This window comes from Apteryx mantelli, chromosome 2 (assembly GCF_036417845.1).
Source record: "Apteryx mantelli isolate bAptMan1 chromosome 2, bAptMan1.hap1, whole genome shotgun sequence".
Taxonomy (NCBI): Eukaryota; Metazoa; Chordata; class Aves; order Apterygiformes; family Apterygidae; genus Apteryx; species Apteryx mantelli.
This window is the reverse complement of record NC_089979.1, coordinates 165,114,565-165,134,122: the sequence shown is the minus strand read 5'-3', so window position 1 is coordinate 165,134,122 and position 19,558 is coordinate 165,114,565. Positions and strand designations below refer to the sequence as shown.

Genomic DNA, 19,558 nt, shown 5'->3' with positions numbered 1-19,558 from the left:
AGCTCTGCATTTGAAATGACTTGTTTAATAGGTTGAGTGATTTTGATAAAAACTAACGAGACCCACAGAGAGACGGTTTTGTTTTCACAGCTGAGGTCCACCTTGCATAACACGTTCACATCAGCAAATATCTTTCCAGGGACAAATACACGCCTGACGGTGAAGCACTGATTCCTAAAGAAACTGCCCAACCAGCTCCAGAAAGAAGCTGTCGGCGCAATCAGCTCCCTGTTGTGTGTATACAGGTTGCTGAGAGTTTCTGTTGACTTTCAGCACTTACAGATCCACAGAAATAACGAAAAGTTTTCACTTCTTGACTTAAGCAAGCATGGGACAATACTACATCCCTTCTGCTCTTTTGAAAGCAAGTCCAGTGCATTAATTCGATGGAGACAATCTTTCATTCCTCCACAAAAATGGCATGGTATGTTCATCGTGGGGTATTTTAAGCAATTTAAGGGCATTCCTAAATTTCACAAGAACTCAAGAATGAAGGGAAAAGTTTTCTGCTGAGCACTGGTAGCAGGCCATAAACATAAAGGTTTTGTACTGTGTTTAACCCATACGGAAATATTCTATTATATAGTTGGAAGTCAAAGGCGATAACACTAACTGGAATGAATTCAGTGCATTTTTAATAGGGAGGGTAATTAATCATTAGATCCAAATATCAATTTCATGTCTTCAAATATTCACAACATCTTGATTTTGTGCAACAGTTGTGCCACTGAATTTAGCCCACCTCTTTCAGCTGCTTCAAAAACAGATTCTTTTAAACAAAGTACAGAATAAAATTACAAAAACAGGAGTTGTCCTGTAAAGCTTTTGGCCAGAAATTGAAATATTTCAGCCAAAACTCCTAAATTTGTTTCATGATTACACAGCTCGTGACTGAGCCCCAGCACTCTCTGTGCAGGAGGTAGCAAAGCCCCAGCTCCTCCGAGGCCCCGTGGTAGTAGCCCTAGGTCTAAATCAATCATTCAGGCTTTTTCTTCCAGTTTTGAATACTCGGCTTTTCCACCAAAAGCTCAGAATGCCATTTCACTGGAAAGTTTTCAACCCTCTCTACAAAGCCTTAAGTTCAGATGATTTTTAAAGGGATTAATGCTGGCTTAAGTGAGCTCACACTAGGGATTTCAGCTTGTTTAAGAAAAGATTTTCAAAAATCAATTTCACTGAAAACAGCACGTGGCTTTTTGCTCTTTCTTCCATGTGGATGAGACCTGATATTTGACCAGAGCTAAACAAGCTAAACAAGGGCTGGTGACAGTTGCCGCTCCTTGAACACGAGCCCTTGCACCCCGTTGGCTCCCCTCCCTCTGTGATGGGTGCAGAGAGATACTCAGGAGGGAACTGGCTGTCACTAAACTGGCTGTCTCCCAGCCCCTTGCACAGACCTTTCCTTTTTTTCTGAAAACTGTTAACCTGCAGCTTGAACTCTGTTCTCTCAGGCCCAAGCCAATCTCTTTTTTTTTCTCCCCAAGGAAAAACATCGCGTTCAAAGCTTTCTTTCCATTTCCCACGGAGAAAGCTGTATGATGCATAAAAGCCTCACGGGCCAGAGAAGCATCGGCCCAACTGCAGCTCCACACTACATTTAAAATAACAGAGAGCACCAGAGTCTTTATGGGACGGCATCGCTGCGGTGACTGCAGGGCAGGAGGAGCCACAGCCACATGACCAGTGAGGAAGACCCCAATGCTTTGGGAGTGGCAGGAGCTGCTTGAATACATGGTCCATACTGGACCTGTATTTGGACCTCACACCATGCAAGAGACACAACATCACTTCTGTGATGCTTAATGGGGTAGTTTGCAACAGGGGCTGCTGCAAAACGACGCAGGGACGGATGGCATTGCCTGCGGGCAGCCATTGCCACAAGGCGATGCAAGAGGCTACAGCACCTTACTGGTGCTTTTGGAAAATCTGGTCCCTTGGGCCTAAAAGGAACATAATGAAAAATAATGGATTATGGATAGTAGGGAGAAAAATGAATCATGCTCTACCTGTATAGGAACTGCATCGTAATGGCAGCCTAGTCCCCCCAAAAGCCCTGTGGGTAATACAGCTATCCAGACAACAGCCAATCTAAAGTTCCAGTTGTTTAAAATAAAGGCATAGCAAGGTAAGGATTGTATCCCTTTGAGTCTGATCCAAGCAACATCTGTGCCTGTGACACCCCTGATATGTTTTTTTTGTTGTTGTTTTAGTTCAAACTGCTGAGATTCTTCTGCCTAGCCCTGGAGATCCTCAGTTTTATCTTCTACAGACACCACCACACAGTGGTTTACAAACAGCATTTCTGTATGATTGTATGCAGTAACAGGAATAACAGGAAACTGTCCAAATAAAAATATAACCCTTGCCCTATCCAGAGTTCACTCCTCTGAGCCGCCTCCATCTGCCTGTTCTCAGCTCTGCTGCAGATAAGATTAGACCTGCTACCCAGATCTTCCAGTTTCCATTCTACTCATTCTTTTTCCTTCCTAAAAAAGGTAGTTTATCAGCAGTTTTAGAAAGGTTTTGCACTGGAAGGCAAAGTTACGGTCTGTTAGCAAGGAAGTGTGACCCTCTGGAGAAACTCACCCTGAAGTCACTGATCCTGCGTATCAAATCACAACCCCACACTCTTCCTTTGCCTTTCAACTGTCTACACACACAGGGCCCAGTAAAAAGGCAGCCGTAGCGATAGAGCCTGCCAGAGGACCCAGTGTCAGCCAGGGCAATTCTCTCCATACCGAAACCCAGAGCAGCCAACGCCTGGTGAACTTGAAAGCCCAAGAATCAAACTCAAAACCAGCGGTTGCTCTGAAAACTTGGGGGTGGAAGGACTCAGAGGACAAACAGAGCAGATGACAGCTGTGGGGAAATGGATTGCCTGGGGACTGGGCAGGTGTTGGTCCAGTAGTCATCTCTACCATTGACTTCTAGGCTGAAGCATGTCCACAAAGTCTGTTAAAAGCATCCCCAAGGTGGTCGAGTGAAAGAAAGCTAAGCAGAGAAAGTCATCAAGTCCAAGAAAGTCAACAGAACTGGGGCCTTGCCAGAGGTTGCTTCTTCAAAGTGGCAGAGACCTGCTCAGCCTTGACTGCCTGGTCTGTTTTCTTGCTATCCCAGTGATAAAAGGGACTTTCTCTTGGGAGGGATTTATTCCCATTGGGTTGTTACGGAGCAGTATGTATGGGGGCGAGCTGGTAGGCAATATTACTCCACCTTCCTTCTGCACTGAGGACACTCCCAGGGCACAGCAAGTTCTCCTTCCCGCAGCGTCATTGACTCCATCTCCAGTAATGCAGCAACCTACATCTACACTAGTTGCCACCAGCTAACAAAATATCTTGGGTTTCTTGAGTGCTATAAATCCACACCCTTGCTGACCATGCAGTAACTTCCCACGTACACACATATCCAGCTTGTGCACAACACCCAGCTCAAAGGATTTGATCTCACTGCAGGGCTTATTGTAACTCGATATATAATAAATTATAGTTGGTGCAATTCTCTGTGCCACTGCCCTGGAGAAGGAGGCAATGGGTTCGAACAGCGCTTCTCCAAGCAAGCCTCAAGGTCCCCACAGCCACGTTGCAAGGACTTGCTAGCTGTGCATTTATTTCAGAGGACTGGAGGTGGGGGCAAGGTTGTTGCTGGAGGAGCTCTCAGCCCCTGTAATTTGGAAATGGCTGGCACAGGAAAGAAAGCTTAGAAAGTCCTTCCTTCTCAGCTCACACCCTTGTTTGTTTTGTAACAAGACATTATCTGGGCAAGGACTTCGGTTGCAAACAGAACAGAGCTCAACAGAGCAGGCGCTCACAGGGAGCAAACATTCACTGTGGTCTTCGCATTTGCTGTTGCTATTATGGATTATCACGTTAGTACTTAAATGGCCCAGCTGAGCTCACGGCCCTGCTGTGCTGGACATGCAAACACACAAAAAGGAACAGCCTCTCATCCAAAGCCTTTTACCATATAGGTAGGTAGTGGAGGAGAAAGGCAATGGTGTTAAGTTTGGGGAAAGATGCACCAAGAGATTAAATGACCTGCCCAAGGTCACAGGAGAAAAATGCGGCAAAGTCAAGGTTATAAACCAAATATATTTTGCCCTGCTACCTTAATCCTCCTGCTGAAGATCTCACACACCTCAGCAACACTGATTGTAGCAGTAGGAGTCATTTGGAAGACCCACCCCTTATTTAGGTAAATTTAATTGTTGCAAAAAAAATTGTGTAAATAACTAAGACAGGGTGTTCTCACATTTCAGAATATATCCAGCATTATTCATTTATCTCCTGGTTTTACAAGCCCTTGATGATCAGTGACAGAGAAATATGGCAGAAAAATACTAAATGAGGAGAACAAACAGATACAAACAGATACACAACTTGCCTGATCCCGCTGTTGTAATGAGTGTCCTCCTTTCCCTCTGCCACTGTTGATGTTTGACACTCTTCCATTTTGACTCTACAGCAGGGACCAGAAGTCCCTGGGTAATAACGGTCCCAAGCTGGGTGATGCTGACACTAAATGTTTTTTCCCCGTGTTCATGCAACAGTGACTGTTGTATCTGGACTTTTTGCCATGGACAACAGTGGGGCAGGTTTTGAGTTTCCAGGATAAGGATGAGAACAGGCTTTGCTTTCTGCAAGCCCTTGGATCTCCCCATCAGTGTGGTTTCCTTGTGAGGCTTCAGTAGCAGCCTATACCTTGTCCTGCTTTCCTAAGGGCTGCAGGACAGGTAAGAGGTGTCCTGTCAGAGTCCAGACCAACAGCCAAAATTCACTGTACAACACTGCAGACACTCAAGCCAAGTCTCACACCTAGCATGATGGCTGTACCGCCACGGGGACACCTGAGTAACCTGAACTCTTGCATTGGGGAGGAAATGAGGCAGCGCTGCTGAGCCCAGCATCCCCCAGTGGCCCAGTGTGACACTTCCTCAACAGTTGGTCCCACCTGCCATTGGTGTGGTCTTTCCTCCACACGCCATGCCACGCCACACCACATCACACCATGCAGCCCCTGTGGTTCCTACTCTTTCGCCCCATGACACCTTTGAGTGGTAGCTCATGAGCTTGGGAAATGTGGCCAATCCTGACTCGGCAGATTCCTCCCAGCTGTCTCGGAGCCGACACCATCTCTCAGCTTGTGTGGTACCAAGGTGTGAAGGATCTGGCCCCATTGCTCCAACCCCTGCCTCCCCACTGCAAGGGTGAAGGCCCTGGTCCACCCCAGCCTCCTCTGTAGACGGTGCCCAAGGCCTGTGGTGAAGGGAATGATACTTACAGGTCTGTGACTCCGGAGTCCTCAGCATCTTCTTTGATTCCTGCCATATGGTTTTGCAGTCCTCCTGTAGCTTATAAAACCTCTGCTTTTTCCAAGAACCTGACTTCACTTTGATCAGCTGGCTGCCTTTCAGAAGGAACTTCAGATCCTTGTCATCTTTCAGGCCTGTGGAAAAAACATTGATAAGGTTACAGGAATCAACACAAGAAATAATGTACACAGGGTTTTTCCTTCATAGGATATTACAGGTAAATACATAGACAGACCACTGCAAGGCAGCCAGCTCTGGAGAGGACAGCAGAACAGAGAGACCCAGAAATCTGCTACACAACGTTTCTTGCTCACAATAGACACAGACTCCTTGTGTATTCTTAGATGGAGGTAACCAAAGGATTTCCATGCTAGAATTCCCGGCTGGTCTACAAACATAAAATATCTTCTTCCCAGCAAACACAATGTAACCTTAGGACACAACAAAAACAACAACATAATAACAATAAAAGCAGACAAAGGAAAGACGTGAAATTTGTAATTAAAGTGCTGCCAGGAAATTCAAGAGATATCAGCTTTATTCTGTCACGGATTTCCTTTGGCAGTCACACAGGTATACATACAGATCCCTCTCGTCCTTCTCTGGGAAACAGCCCCCTCCACTCCACCCAGGGAATTTCAAAGATCAATGTCATGAAGATTACGACATACATAGACAAGGGTGGTGACAGGCAGCATCACATCTACAAAGCAGCAACTGTCTTCTCCTCTTTGTCCAGCTAGTATCCAAGAGATCCTTTATATTTATTACCCTACTGGGCACCACAATGCAAAGTAATAATAACCAGACCTTCTGATCCCAGGAACTTCAGAGATTTCTCATTTTAGGCTAGATTCAGGAAGGCACTTAGACATCTAAACAGGCATCAGGCATCTACCACGACTTTCAAAACAGAGAACTAGACTCCTACAATTTTGAATATCTCAGTGGTATATGACTTCTACATGCCTAACTACCTTGGAGAATTTGTCCCTTAAACCAACCATTAATTAGAGATCTGGAGTGTGTGGGCTGGGGAGGGCAAGAGAATGAAACATGAGAAACACGTTCTAGGTTCTCAGTAATAGGCACCTTGCCTCTCCGACATTGCATGAAGGGCTGTTTCAGAGCTGGTGCAACACCATTTAACTCTGTAGCACTTGCCAAACGTGTCCTGATTCAATGGGATTTTTGCTAACCTTATCTTGATGATGCAAACAACTGTCATTAATAATCACTCGGCCACTTGCAGCCACCTGCCACTCACTTCCTGGGATATTTCCCAGTGCTGTGTAAACATAATGCAGGGTCACACAAAACAGAAATCCAAATTAGCCGATTTAAAAAACATTTGTATCACAGTGCAATCTTCCCCTGAGTCATTGGCTTTTTCCTCTTTGGAAGACACAGCTGCCTTGAGTTACTGCTATCTGAGCAGGGCAAAGTAATAAACCACCAAGCATCACTTCAGGCCTACTTAAAAAACAAGACCCAGCATGAGGCCCAAGAGTTGTCCTTAACCCCAGACACCCACCACTGAGCTGGATCCCAGAGGTGGGGTAGCTGGTGGGCTGCAGAGTACCAAGGTGGGTCATGGCTGCAGCAGTAAAAGAGCAGCGCCATGTGCTTGTAGCTGGGATAGCCTGGCTTAAAGAGAGAATTTTAGACTGCCAAAAAAAGCCTGAGAGCTCTGTCACAGATCACTGTTAGGGGTCTCTAGTGCTCACCCACTGAGGAGCTCAGGCCACTTTCCTGGTTTTGAAGTTGCCACAGAGCAGGCCTGGAGCTGAGCCTGGCTGAGGCGTCAAGAGTTAAAAAGCAGCACAGTAGGAGCTGGAGATCCTGAAAAGGCAGCTGTGGCCTCTCTTTCCTCTACATTCAATTAGCTATCTCATTAATTAAACACCTGCCTGAGCTACAGTATCCCCTGGGCCTCTCAACTCCAGTGTCTGGTCTGGAGGGGATGTGAGAGGGAGATATGAACACTTCTGGAAACTTCAGAAAGAAAGTCACAGACAGAAAGAAAAATATGACTTCCTGCAAGCACAGAAGGGTAAAAGATTCACCCCAGCCATGGGATCTGGGACTCCCTTGGTTTTGCCGAGGTTCAAGCAAACCCACAGGTCTACAAGAGGCCAGACCACCCAGGAGAAGAGCAGACACCATAGCAGCATCTCAGGGCCTTGGGTCCCTTGAGCTGCCATGTCGAGGCTTCCTCTGCCAAGGCAAAGGTCTTCTGAGTGGAGAAGGTAACACAGATTTAGGCTTAGTTAATGCTACTCTGGTATCCCTCAAGGTTAAGGGGATAAATTTCTTCCTTGTCTGTATTCACTCACAAAATTTCTGTTCTGATTCCTGGCCTCTTTCTCTCTCTCTCCTCAGATCCCAGACATGCGAGACATCATTACAGGACTAGGAGGAGGATGAGCCATTCTAGGGTGATGTGAGCAGGAAAGTAGGAAAGCCATCAATTCCTTTGGGTGCCTATGCACGTAAGTGTGTAATGAGAAATCCCCGTTAACTGTGAAATGGTTTGTTACACAGATATTCCACACAGCATGTGTGACGTGCCACACTGAACATGCCGAAGAGCTGCATCGACGATGGGCTATGCTGTCAGTGTTTGGTGCTACAGGAAACATGGAGGGCCTTTGCTGTAGGGACTTGCAGCATAAAGGCGTGATCCAGTAGGCTTATCATGGACATAAAGGCCACACTTTCTCTGTGAGAAGATCAGGTAATGCAGGCAAAGCTGGACGGCCACAGGCAGTGGTCAAGGGCAGGTTCCTCTCCTCCTGGCCAGATCCACACAGGAAGGACACCAGCAGGAGCTGAGAGCCCCTCATCCTGCTAACCAGCACAGCTCAGTCAGTGCATTAGCATGGATTGAAGCTCCCCTTCTTCTTCAGAGGATCCAGCCATGGGCTGGGAGCAGCCCTCTCACCCGTCCTTGGCTGACATGCCTATGGACCAGGCCAGCAGGAAGGCACACTGGGGCATCCAGCTTCTTCTTGAACCAGCTACTCGTCCTCCAGTGCCAGCCTCAGGGCTCTCCATGAGAGAGAAGAATTAAATGACAATAATACACCCCGGACCCTTCACAGCCAGCTAGGACCATCCTCCTGGGTGCTTAAAACACATCACTGCTCAAGAAAGGGCTTGACAGCTTCATGCTTTTGTTTTCCTGAGCCTCCCACTGCAGTCAAACTCTAACACTGAGACACCACTCAGGTAAAATGACCTAGCAAAGGAGGCCACAGCATTTTGCAAGAGTGCAAGAGAAAGATGAAGAAAGAAGGTGTGTGGTGAAAGCATGGCAAAGATCAAAATTGCAGGGAGTCTGAATCAGAGGGCATATGGAGAAGCCAAGGAGGGAATGGAGACATGATGACCTCCAGGAGATGACGGGTTTGGCCAGGAGAGGACATGATGGGTGTCAGCAGCTCCATCATTCCCTTCATGTGGGAAGCTGGTACCCCAGCAGGGCCTTTCGGATAGGCAGCAGTCACCCAGAGATGACCTCTGCTGGCAGTGACCCAATATACAGACTAAACCACCCACAGGTGCGCCCAGAAGACAGTGGGGGTCCTGTGGGCAAGGCACGTCTCAGGCCTGCTCAGTGTCCACCCAGTGGGAGTTCAAGTTCAGATGACTAAAGCAGCCTGCAAGGATGGCTACTGTTTTGGACCCTGCCTCATACACCAAGATCCTAGCAGACTCTTTAAATGACCTTGGGCAAGTCACTTCACCTCTCTGTTCCAGTCTAAAAGGCAGATAATAATGACTTGGTTAGGTCAGAGATGAAATAGGAGGCTCTGATCTGGTAATATGGGAATCACAAACACCCCTGAGAAATCAGTGGCACAGTACTCTCAGGTGGTCATTTGAACTGCTTTCCCCAAAAAACGTCTTTTCCCAGTTCTCATTTTAGTCTTTACTCCTGAGTCGCCCCCTAACGCTCCACTGAGCGGATGAGGTTTGCTCTGCCGAGCTATGTTTCACAGATGTAGAAACTTTTGTTTGAGAGAAACCTGAGTTGTCATACACATCTAAAGATCCAAAAACACTGTGCAGTGGGACAAGGATTTTGATTTCCAATTATAAAACAACACTGGGCATGAGAAGGGCAATAGGCACACTGAACTAGATGTCCAAATCCTGCCTGAAACTTGTGGAAGGGCTGCATCTTGCTTAGCTCCCTCTACGATATACAAAATACATATTTGCACCCAAAACTGCAATGTACATTTCAAGAGCCACTCCGCCTCCCCCAAATATCAGTCACACACTTTGCAAACAGAATATATTTCATGTACCATAAAGTTCAGAGTGAAGATTGCCTTTGACAAAGACAAGAGAGCCTTAAGCACACAGCACTGCAGTGAGCGTGAAATTAATATCCTGCACAAAGAAGCTTTAGACACTAAGACACTAAAAATTTTAGCACTTGCAATATCCATCCCAGCTTTACAGCAAGCAGGAAACAGAATAAAACACTAGCTGTCACAGTAGCAGGTAGACTCTGAGTTCTTAGGGAGATACTCGGACCATGTTTATAAGAGACAGGGATAGTCTGTATTTCTGCATTGCTCACTCACAGATCTGCAGGTCTGGTATAAACGCATTAATTTACAGCTGCTATAAAACAAGCCTCTTCCTGCCTGCTCCCCCTCTCTCACCAAGTGTTTAAGACCAGGCATAACTCAGGCTGGCTGGTTTTAAAGTCAGCGAGCCTTTCGGATAAAATCCAAAGAACTGCCATGGGCAAAGGGAGATTTTTTCCATTTCCAACCGCCCACTTGGGCCGTCACTCCAGTGAGCAGGACCCAGTTCAGAGCCAGGCGCAGAAGTTATGAAACTCCCTGGATTTCCTGTTTCTTTTCATCCGCTGACTGCAGCCCTCTGAGTGGTTCCTCAGGCTCTAAAAACAATTGGCAACACACCACCAAGAAGTCCGAAAATCAGCCCGGAAAAGGGCACTGCCGTATCCAAACACCCTGCCATCAGCAGCAGCTCAGAAAGCCCAGCAGGAGATTTGGAAAACGACCCTTTGCCAGAAAGGTCCCACCTTCTTTGATGCCTCAAACACAGTGGTTTGCGCATCTGGAGGGTGGTAAAGAAAAGGAAAAGAAACCTCAGGAGTTTAAAAATAACCTTGGAGCTGCCTTTAGGGTGGAGCAGTGCCTCTGCAGAGAAAAGCGACAGAAACGAAGCGGCTGCCAGCGCGTGGGAGTGCTGAGGACCTGGCCGCCTTGCCCCTTACCCAGCCTGGTGCCGTTCAGCGCGGCCACTCTGCGGCTCTGCTCCCACAGGATGTCCTCCTGGGAGACGCTGCGCTTCGGCTGCCTCCGGAAGCACTGCATGGTCCAGCGCGGGCGTCGGGGAAAGGCACCGGGTGCCGGGAGGGACCGGGGCCCAAACAGCCCCTGAGGGGTTCCCACGCATCCAGGAGCCCCGGCGTGCGCGGCGTCAAGCAAGGCTTGGGAGCAGGAGCCGCGGAGGGAGGGCAGAGGCCGGCGGGGGTGGGACCGTGGGAAGTCTCGCCTTCCACTTGCTCACCGGCCGCACACGCTGGCTGCAAAATTACACCCAGGCGCCTGCTGGCAGCTGCCCAGGTAGAAGGAGCAAGCTTTCCTACAGCCATACAACTTTTGTGCATCATTTCCAGGGGTTGGAGGGTTCCCAAATGTCACTCGTGCCCCTCGTCAGTGCCTAGGGCTTGTCAGCTGTCACCATCTGCCCAGAGAGACCTTGGCTGCTCTGTTGTGCAGCTCGTAGCCTCTGAAATGTGAAGAAGAGGCTGAAAGCACCTTTTAGCCAGGGTTGATGTAGCCCGAAAGTTGTTTGTAAATGGTGTTTTAATTTTCTTTCGTCCAGCTAGAGAAGAGCGTTTTCCTAAGGCACTTGCGAGCCTGTTCTCTGCCACCGATTTCCTGCGTGACTCGGGTGAGTCACCCTGCATTTCAGCCCAGCTCTGAGGTTATGCTTGTAGTCCAAATTTATACTGCAGTTTGGCACAGGGAAAAGTCTCCATCAGTGGTTGTAACAAGCCACTGAATGCACAGAATAACTCAGGTTGGAAGGGGCCTCTGGACGTCTCTAGCCGAACCCATTTTCCCCTTCTTTCTACCCGCTTTGCAGGAAGCCCTACCAATGCTCACAGATCAGCACTTAGCACTGGGTTATTTGACCAGCACAAGGACGGGATCAAAAAATTTATCCCTGACATATGCCTCATATACAAATCTCCTTGGGGATGAGGCAGGGCCTCTTCATGGTCTTGGCACAGCAGTACAAGGCAGTCATGCCTTATTTACACAGAGCAACTACAAACCACAGTCAGAACAGGAGACTAAGGGTGCTTTCTGGATGCTTTCTTGCCAAACATGCTAACCAGACAGTGGGCAGGCCTTTGAGGAAACGCCGCCCATCTCTTCTGACCCCTCTACACATACAAGGGTTGGATGTTGGAGCTGTAATTTCTGCAGAGCTCCCCTGGGAGCTGCGGGCTTCGCTCGTGCCCTGGCAAGGAGGTGAGCAGCATGATGCAATGGCAAGATGATATTTATTAGCTAGTAGTCTCCAAGCACTTTCCATATTTCACATTGTGCTGGAGACAACTGATCTATTTAAGGAGTGGGGAAGAGAGTCATCTCCTGTACTTGCATTCTGGCAAAATAGTTTGCTTCTGTGCATCCAGCTCTCCAGTCCGGCAGCAGCTAATCTCCCATAGGGATCCATTCGGGAGCACACTGAGCCCCTCTGCTTCATTTTCCTATTAGTTCCTATAAACAGTGCCAGCAGCACGGCTGCTCAAAGCCTCCAAGGCTCTCAGAGAACATTTTGCTGTACTTATCCCCGAAGTCTGCGCATACACAAAGCACAGGATGGGCGCTTACTGACTTTGGGGAGGTCTCCAGAATAGGAAGTGGTGCTGTTATTAGGACTTTGGAGAGTGAAGGCAGGAACATCAGTTTTTAAACCAAAGATGACAGCATCAGGCTAAAAATGCCCTGCTTTGGGAAACAACGGATTGGGATTTATTATGGTCTTGAGGTCATTTAAAGACATTGGAATATCTCATAAATGAAGCCTGGTGGATATGTGTAACATTGCATGTTACAGGCCATTCTCTGCTATTGCTACATGTTACATGACATGGTGTCACACGCCTGTGCTGAAGGAAGTGATTCCTGCAAATGGCTTTGGGATAAATTCTCCCACCCTTACTCACATAACACCTCACTAGGTCTGAAGCCTGCAAGGACTCAAGCATGCAATTTTATCCATATGACCAACCTCACTGAGATCAATGGTACCAGTCACATGAGCAGAGTTATTCACGTCCACGTACTGAGATCAGGGCTTTGCTAATCATCCTATTGATTCCAGAGGGGTAACTCATGAAGCAAACACAAATCAATGCCAGAACATGGTCACAAAGTTAGTGAAGTGCTTTGAAATCAAGGAATCAGGCACTTGAGAGAGAAAGAAAGGCTGGAAAGCTTGGTAGGAAATGGGCTGTGTGAGAAAACTAATAACGTTCAGGCTTCTTTTCAGATAATTTTCCAGAAAAGCCATGAATTAATCTCCATCACTTCCCTATGCAAAGGAGCTCAGGAAGCTCTATTACCACTTCACAGAGGAAGAAGCAGACTGATTTGGAGCTCTTTAGGGCTGGAACCGGTCTCCCCACTGCCACCACCTTTAGGCAACCCCAAACACGACTCAGTCCTAAGGCTGACTGGAGTCTCTTCACACCACAAATGACATGGCAGAAGGCAGAAGTCAGCTGCTGATTTGCCCAAACCTGTGATAGTTTGGGGTTGGAATGAAAACACTCATGCTGGTGGTGACCTCACCACTTCCCCATTGCATCAGGCACATGATGTAAATTACTGCACAGTGATTAATAATGCCTCTGGTGGTTTACGTAACACACACACATCTCATTTTAGGGGGAGATTTTTCCATTAAAGAGACCTAAGGTTGTACGTTGCTCTCTATGTGTCACCAAGAAGAAATGATGTCTATTTTACATGACACTTTTTTCTGAAGAAGCGCTGTAGTTTCACCTTCCCTCCCATGCTCCTCCACAGTGAAATTCCATACGATTATTTACAAAAGAGCAGTAGTGTTCAGTACCTGAACTGCAGTGTCTGGCCCTATGTATCCCCAGCCCTCAGCAAGCACGAGACCACTTGATCCAGCTGCACCCAGAATTAACGACAATTTGGAAAAGTCATGGTCCAGCTGGTCTGTAGTAACGTAACAACCTGCCATCGCTCGTTAGGGTGATGGGGTGTTACTCCCTGATGGAAAATAAAATCTGACAATCATTACATCTGCAGCATTGCACATGGAGGATGAGTGGTACCTTCGGTGCACTGGCTGCTTGGAAACAAGCACAACCAGCTGCAGCGTTGGGCAGTGGTGGCTGTTAGGAAATGTACAAAACCTCTCAAGCAAAGAGAAATTGGTTGGTTTGTCCTGTGCTTTTCCAAATCACTGGTATAATTAGCCAGTTTCTACCTACCACCAAGAAATGCCACTGGCTCTTCTGCACCAGCTTTGCCCTTCTCGCTACCTCTGCAGGAGCTGGGAGCAGGGAGTGGGTGCTGGGACCATAAATGTTGGGGCATCTCAGGCCAAAGATGCTTCTGCTTGTTTATCATGGATGCATCTTCAGTCTATGTGATATGTACCAAGTTCCACCTTGTGGTGACACTGAGAATGGGCTTCTCCACAAAGCAGGCAGCCACATCAACAAGCCTGTCTCTTCCTTACGCTGGCTCTTCTTGCCTGCTAGTTACCCTTGCAGGGTGCTTGAGAGGTCCAGCCAAGTGATAGCAGGGTGAAACTTGCTATTTCACATAGGAGGAGTTCCCTGCAAGCAGCATGTCGTGGCTGTTCTTCAAATCAGTGCCTAAAACGTTCCTCTGCTGGGATGCTGGCAAAAAGCCACATGATGGATAGGTTTCTGGTGCACTGAGACCAGACCAATATTTCTCAGGCCCTTTATGCTTCGGTTGTCTTGCCTAGTTTGTAAGGTCTCTGGGAAGTGAAGCCTGTTCTCTAGCTCTGCTCAGATCAGTCCACACGGCTATGTCGTCTTTCCTCAAAATAGGCTGGCCAAATCCAGACTGCCTACTGGGAAGAGTCCCTAGCCCATGCCATCAGCATCCAGGAGCATGCTAGCTTGCATGGGCCAAACCCATGCCAGGGAGTACGCTGACATGGTGCAGAGCCCTGGCCCTGTCTATTAGAAACAGAGCCAGGTTGCCTGTTCAGATGTTTCACTGCCAGTTTGAAGTGTGACCTTTATTTGTGAAAATCTACATAAATATTTCTGCCACTCTAGGTCATTCCAAAGATGCCTGTATCCACACACAGCACTGGCTGTGACCCATCCAAAGCCAGCGCTGTCTCCGTGTGCTCCTGATGAAATCCAGGCAAAACTCCTAACTAAAGTTCATAGCACTCAGGAGCTCAAAACCAGACCGAAGGGCACTGATCCTTCCACCACGGCACACAGGGAGACTTGGTGCAGAGCGAGAGGCACCAGAAATTACACGGGCCGCAGTACCTTACAGCTTTTCCAGCCATTGGTGTGAAAAGGGTGGGAGGAAAGTAATTTAATAGGAGAATGCCACCTTGATAGATAGGACCAGTACCAACAGCGAGGAGCACCTGTGCAGTTTTGTTGCATAACTTCTAGCTATGCGTTAAGTCATGTTTCTGGACATGTGTTAATGAAGATCTTCTCTTCATAAAACTGAAGTCAATTTTAGGTGGGTTCCAGTTTCCATTTTTTAGGTCACTTACAGCTTTTCTCAACTTTTCCATCAGGAGCTAAAATTTTCTCAGCAACCCAAATGCAGGTTACTCTTGCCATTCAGTACCAGTGGGGCAGGGGGAGGGTGAGAGGTTAATTAAATTATGCAAAATTAGGAAGAAATCTTTTTTGTTTTTCCTGACTGATTTATCTGGAATTTCAGCACTCTAAATTTAACTAGTAATAGCCAGTGAGACTCGCTGCGTGTATCTCCACGAAGGGCTTTAAAGGCATCCATGTGAGGGGCAGTCCAAGGCGTGAGAATTTCTGCAGACACATTTTCTATATTGGCTCATTTAAGGATGTTGACGGATCTCAGTTTAGAAGAAACTGTGGCAAAATCTTCTCTGTCTGAATAAAGTAAAAGTGAAATCTCCCTGTTTAACTCAAGGTCTGCAGCCTTCCATCCTAGTGGGCTTGAGTAAGGACTGAGACCCTCGGCCTACAGTAAGGACCTAGGAGACACATGGGCTAGGGGTTAGTCTCACCTATATTCAGATGTCTACAACACACTAAAAACAGACTAGCAGAAAGATGGAGTGCAATTCACCTGTCTCAGTCCCTATAAGCCTAAGATTTTGCACAGACACCTGCATTTAGCCAGCTGAATCTGCCCTGGGTGTTGCAGTGTTTAGCCCAGCGGTAGTGCCATGATAGTCCTTCAGAAGAGCTTCTTGAAGGTCCTGCAGCCCCTGACCTGCTATTTCACAAATACCTATGTGCTTGTCTGCGGCTTTCTCTCATAAATACCTGTTTACATATTTCTACCTCCATGTGAGGGAAACTATACTTTGCTCCCACATCATGGACACTTTTGGCTCCCAGAGCTGCCCATCCAGTCAGCAGAGTTTCAGATCTTCCCAAGCCACCTCTTCCCCACACACCTCTCCTTGCTTCTTCCGGCACTTGGCTTTATCCTTTCATCCCAGCTATCTCCAGTAGTTTTCCAAGTGACTGCATCTCCTTCTTCTCCCTCTCTCAGTTCCTCATTGTAATCTGTTTTTCCGAAGCATCTATTTGCCCCTACTCATCTGCGTTTGAGCCTTGCACACTGGCAAGAGGGCCTTAAAACCAACCGTGTGCTTCAGTTTTACTAAAAACAGCGCTCAGACTGGAGGTCTAGCAGTCTTTGTGTAAAAACAGAAAAGTCCCAAGATAACTTTTACTTGTCCTGACTGAAAATAGGGCCAACTTGCACAGTTAACGTACTGCTAAGTGTCACTATGGCAAACTCTCCTGCACTAGTAGTAATCCTGTGGTTCAAAAGCCTCCCATGTAATGCATCGGTAACATCATCTGCCAAGCGGGGTGTGCAAGGAGCTTTTTGTTCAGTGGGTATGAGAGCAGCAATGTTCCCAGCTTCATCAAAGCAGATCCCAGCTGATCCCCAGCAGCAGCATCTCCACCCACGGGTACAGGTCCCAGAAGGAGACTCCTCCGGACTCCCGGCTAAGGGCAGGTGGAGATGACTCATTTGGAAATTTAAATCAAGCAGAAGTCAGTCCTTGGGACTGGCTGACAGGAGGAATGAGGAAGTGGACAGCTCTGTAGGATTCTACAGATTTCTTTGCTGATGCTCGCACCGGGCTCCGGGCTGCCGCAGAGCGCGTCCCCTTTGCAGGGCTCTGGCTCTCCCGGCACAATGTACGCAGTGTCTGAGATGAAGAGGGCAGTGTATAAGAATAAGGCATAGTGCAAATTAGCCTTTCTATAATCTCTGTGGGCACAAGGGCTCACAGTTCAGGGTCGTGCCAGCTTCACGAGTCAAGATAAAGCTTATTAATTGCCTACAGAGCCCAGCAGACTTATTGTATAATAAATGTAGATGATTCTCTATTAAAAAAAAAAAAAGCAACAAGAAGCTCATGTGGTTGATTCAAACACGTTCAAAATAAAAGGCACAGACCACTAAACTAAAGTAGCTGCATTGACTCTACGGAAAATGGACGGGATCAGGCTCAGTTTTCATCCCAGGTCTCAGATCTTCATCCAAATGCAGAGTCAACAAAAGCTCTGCAAACTTTTCACACACTCCCATCTACAGTAAAACCCACTTTCGCTACCCGAGGATATCTCAAGAAGTCTTTTGCTCACTGTCAAATATTTTACTGAGACAGAATTTTGGGTATGTGGTTAGTTCTGACATAGAAAATACAGCTATTAACGTTATAGCTTCACTGGACGGAAAGAAAGGGAGTCTCAGCATACAGCCATAGCCACATCCATAAACCATAGCAGCCAAGTAATTTCAGAGAAATTAGACAGCACAAGTCTGATCGTGCTAACAAATAAAGATGTGAGCAACTTTTTTGTCTACATAGCTGGGCATCCAAAATTACTTTGGCACTTGTGAGCCTATGTGTCAAAGAATTTCAGTAAATAATTTTTTTTAAAGCTTAGCTCATCCAACACCTGTATATTTTTCTGCTTCAGACAGGAAAACGGAATAACAAACAGCCACCGAATTCCTGTTGGTTCCTAACCCCAGAAGACTTAATAATACTCACTGAAAAATGACCTACAAGCCAGAATAGGAAAGATTCTAATAGTTCCAGATGTATTTCTAGCTTTCTTTCCCCAGTGGTTGTATAATGAATGATATACCTACAAAAAGATTAACATTAACCTCTGCTTCACCTTCCTCTCAGATTTCTAGCATCTGGTGAAATCAGAGGGAAGAGTTCTTGAGCCTGGAGGAGTCTTTCCACATTTCTCCTGGTAACGCTCACTGATTGTATTTAAGGCCAAGCACTTATTGCTCTATTAATTTAATTATTTTTATTTTTGTTTATAGCACATCTACACTAAGAAAATGACAATCTCATAAAATAAAAAATAAGCACTGTAGAGTTTTCCTATTTCTGTAGGATCACAGTATTCCATTTCAACCCATTTGTGATAGCTGTGTACAGCACTGGATTGTTTCTGCTCATCAGAGTGGGTAAAATACAAGAAAGATGTAATAAATCAATATATTAAAGTCAGACCAAGGAATAAGGGATGTTTGATTGCCCTGTCTATGAGACAAGCCTCCCAGTCTCAGCACTGATTGAGACTTTCTAAGTCTCACTCACTGGAAGGGCAGGAAGGATTCCTTCCTTTTAGAAACAGTATTTGGCTTTTATTGAGTATTACAGAGTTTTGGAGGCAGCTCCTGAGCTGGGGTGATTTGTCTGAGTCCTGCTGTCTTCCCCCGAGCCCCAAGAGTTTACCCAGCTGAGCATCCGTCCCACTCTCAGTCTCACCAAAAAGGGGAGGAGATTTGGATCAACTTTTCGGGACTCACACACTCTCATCAGACAACGCACCCTTGCTACCAACACAGCTAACCCTAATAACAAAGAAAAATCACTTATCATCCTCCTGTAACATTGGTTGCATGCTGCATGGGGGGACTGGGGTGGCAAGGAGGACAAGGGGGAGGGAGGAGGAAAAAGAAAGTTCTGGGATGAGATAGAAGAGAGCTGAAATATAAAAACATTTCTTTGACTTACTGTTGCAAGCGAGGAAGCTGCCATTCGACTCCATTGCTGCAAAATAATGTACAGCTGCAGAAGGGCTGCAGGAAACAGCTGTGCCCAGATGTGAGCGCGGGGGCAGGGGGGAGCCAGACCCGCGAGGCTCCCTCTGCTTTCTGCTCCAGTAATCCCCGCTGTCAGCTCCCTTCAGAGGCCGGTTCCTTCCCCTTGGCTGGAAATGCCTCTCTGCTATGACTCCTCCCGCATTTCCCTCCCGCACGGACACGCCGCCGCCTGCCCAGCGCCTCGACTGGGGCCAAGCGCCCGAGCCCCGGCGCCGCGCCGGCCCGGGCTCCTCCCCGCTGAAATCTGTCCGTCTGCACCGCGCTCGCCCGCGCTCCTCCCCGCTGAAATCTGTCCGTCTGCACCGCGCTCGCCCGGCCTCCTCCCCGCTGAAATCTGTCCGTCTGCACCGCGCTCGCCCGCGCTCCTCCCCGCTGAAATCTGTCCGTCTGCACCGCGCTCGCCCGCGCTCCCGCTTCTGCCCCCGCCGCTGCCCGGCGCGGTGCCTCTTTTCCTGCCGCTGGCACAGGCGCCTGCTCGGCCGCGCTCCGCTCCCTTCCTGCGAGAAGACACTGAGCGCTGCAGATTAATCCCGAGGGGCGATAGTCCCCCAAATCAAGGGAAAAGCCCTAAACAGAAGCCAGTGCCCGAGGGCTAGGTCTAAAAGGCTTTTAGGGACCGAGATGGAAGGGGAATATTTCTTTTCATTTAAAAAAAAAAAAAAAAAAAGTAGGTCAAAAGTTGCCAGCATAGAAATAGAAGCTGTAACCACAAATGCTCACAGAGGCAGGAGCTCAAAACAGAAGAAAAGTTACGAGCTTTGCAATTGAGACAGCAAGACAGAAATCAGAAAAAAAACCTCGCCCTGTCCCCAGGCTCTGACTGAGTTGA

At 47.5% G+C, this 19,558-nt stretch overlaps 1 protein-coding gene across 1 annotated transcript in view; it reads right to left on the bottom strand.

The window, feature by feature from the left end:
• PLCD1 (phospholipase C delta 1) overlaps positions 1–18,995 on the bottom strand; it is a 55,260-nt gene extending 36,265 nt beyond the window's left edge. Inside the window, exons 1-2 of the mRNA XM_067291991.1 lie at positions 18,641–18,995; positions 5,281–5,445 (exon numbers count right to left, since the gene is read on the bottom strand). Coding sequence (XP_067148092.1) covers positions 5,281–5,445; positions 18,641–18,674 — 199 coding nt within the window. The 5' untranslated portion in view covers positions 18,675–18,995. The remainder of the gene's footprint in view (positions 1–5,280; positions 5,446–18,640) is intronic.
• Positions 18,996–19,558: the final 563 nt, after the last annotated feature.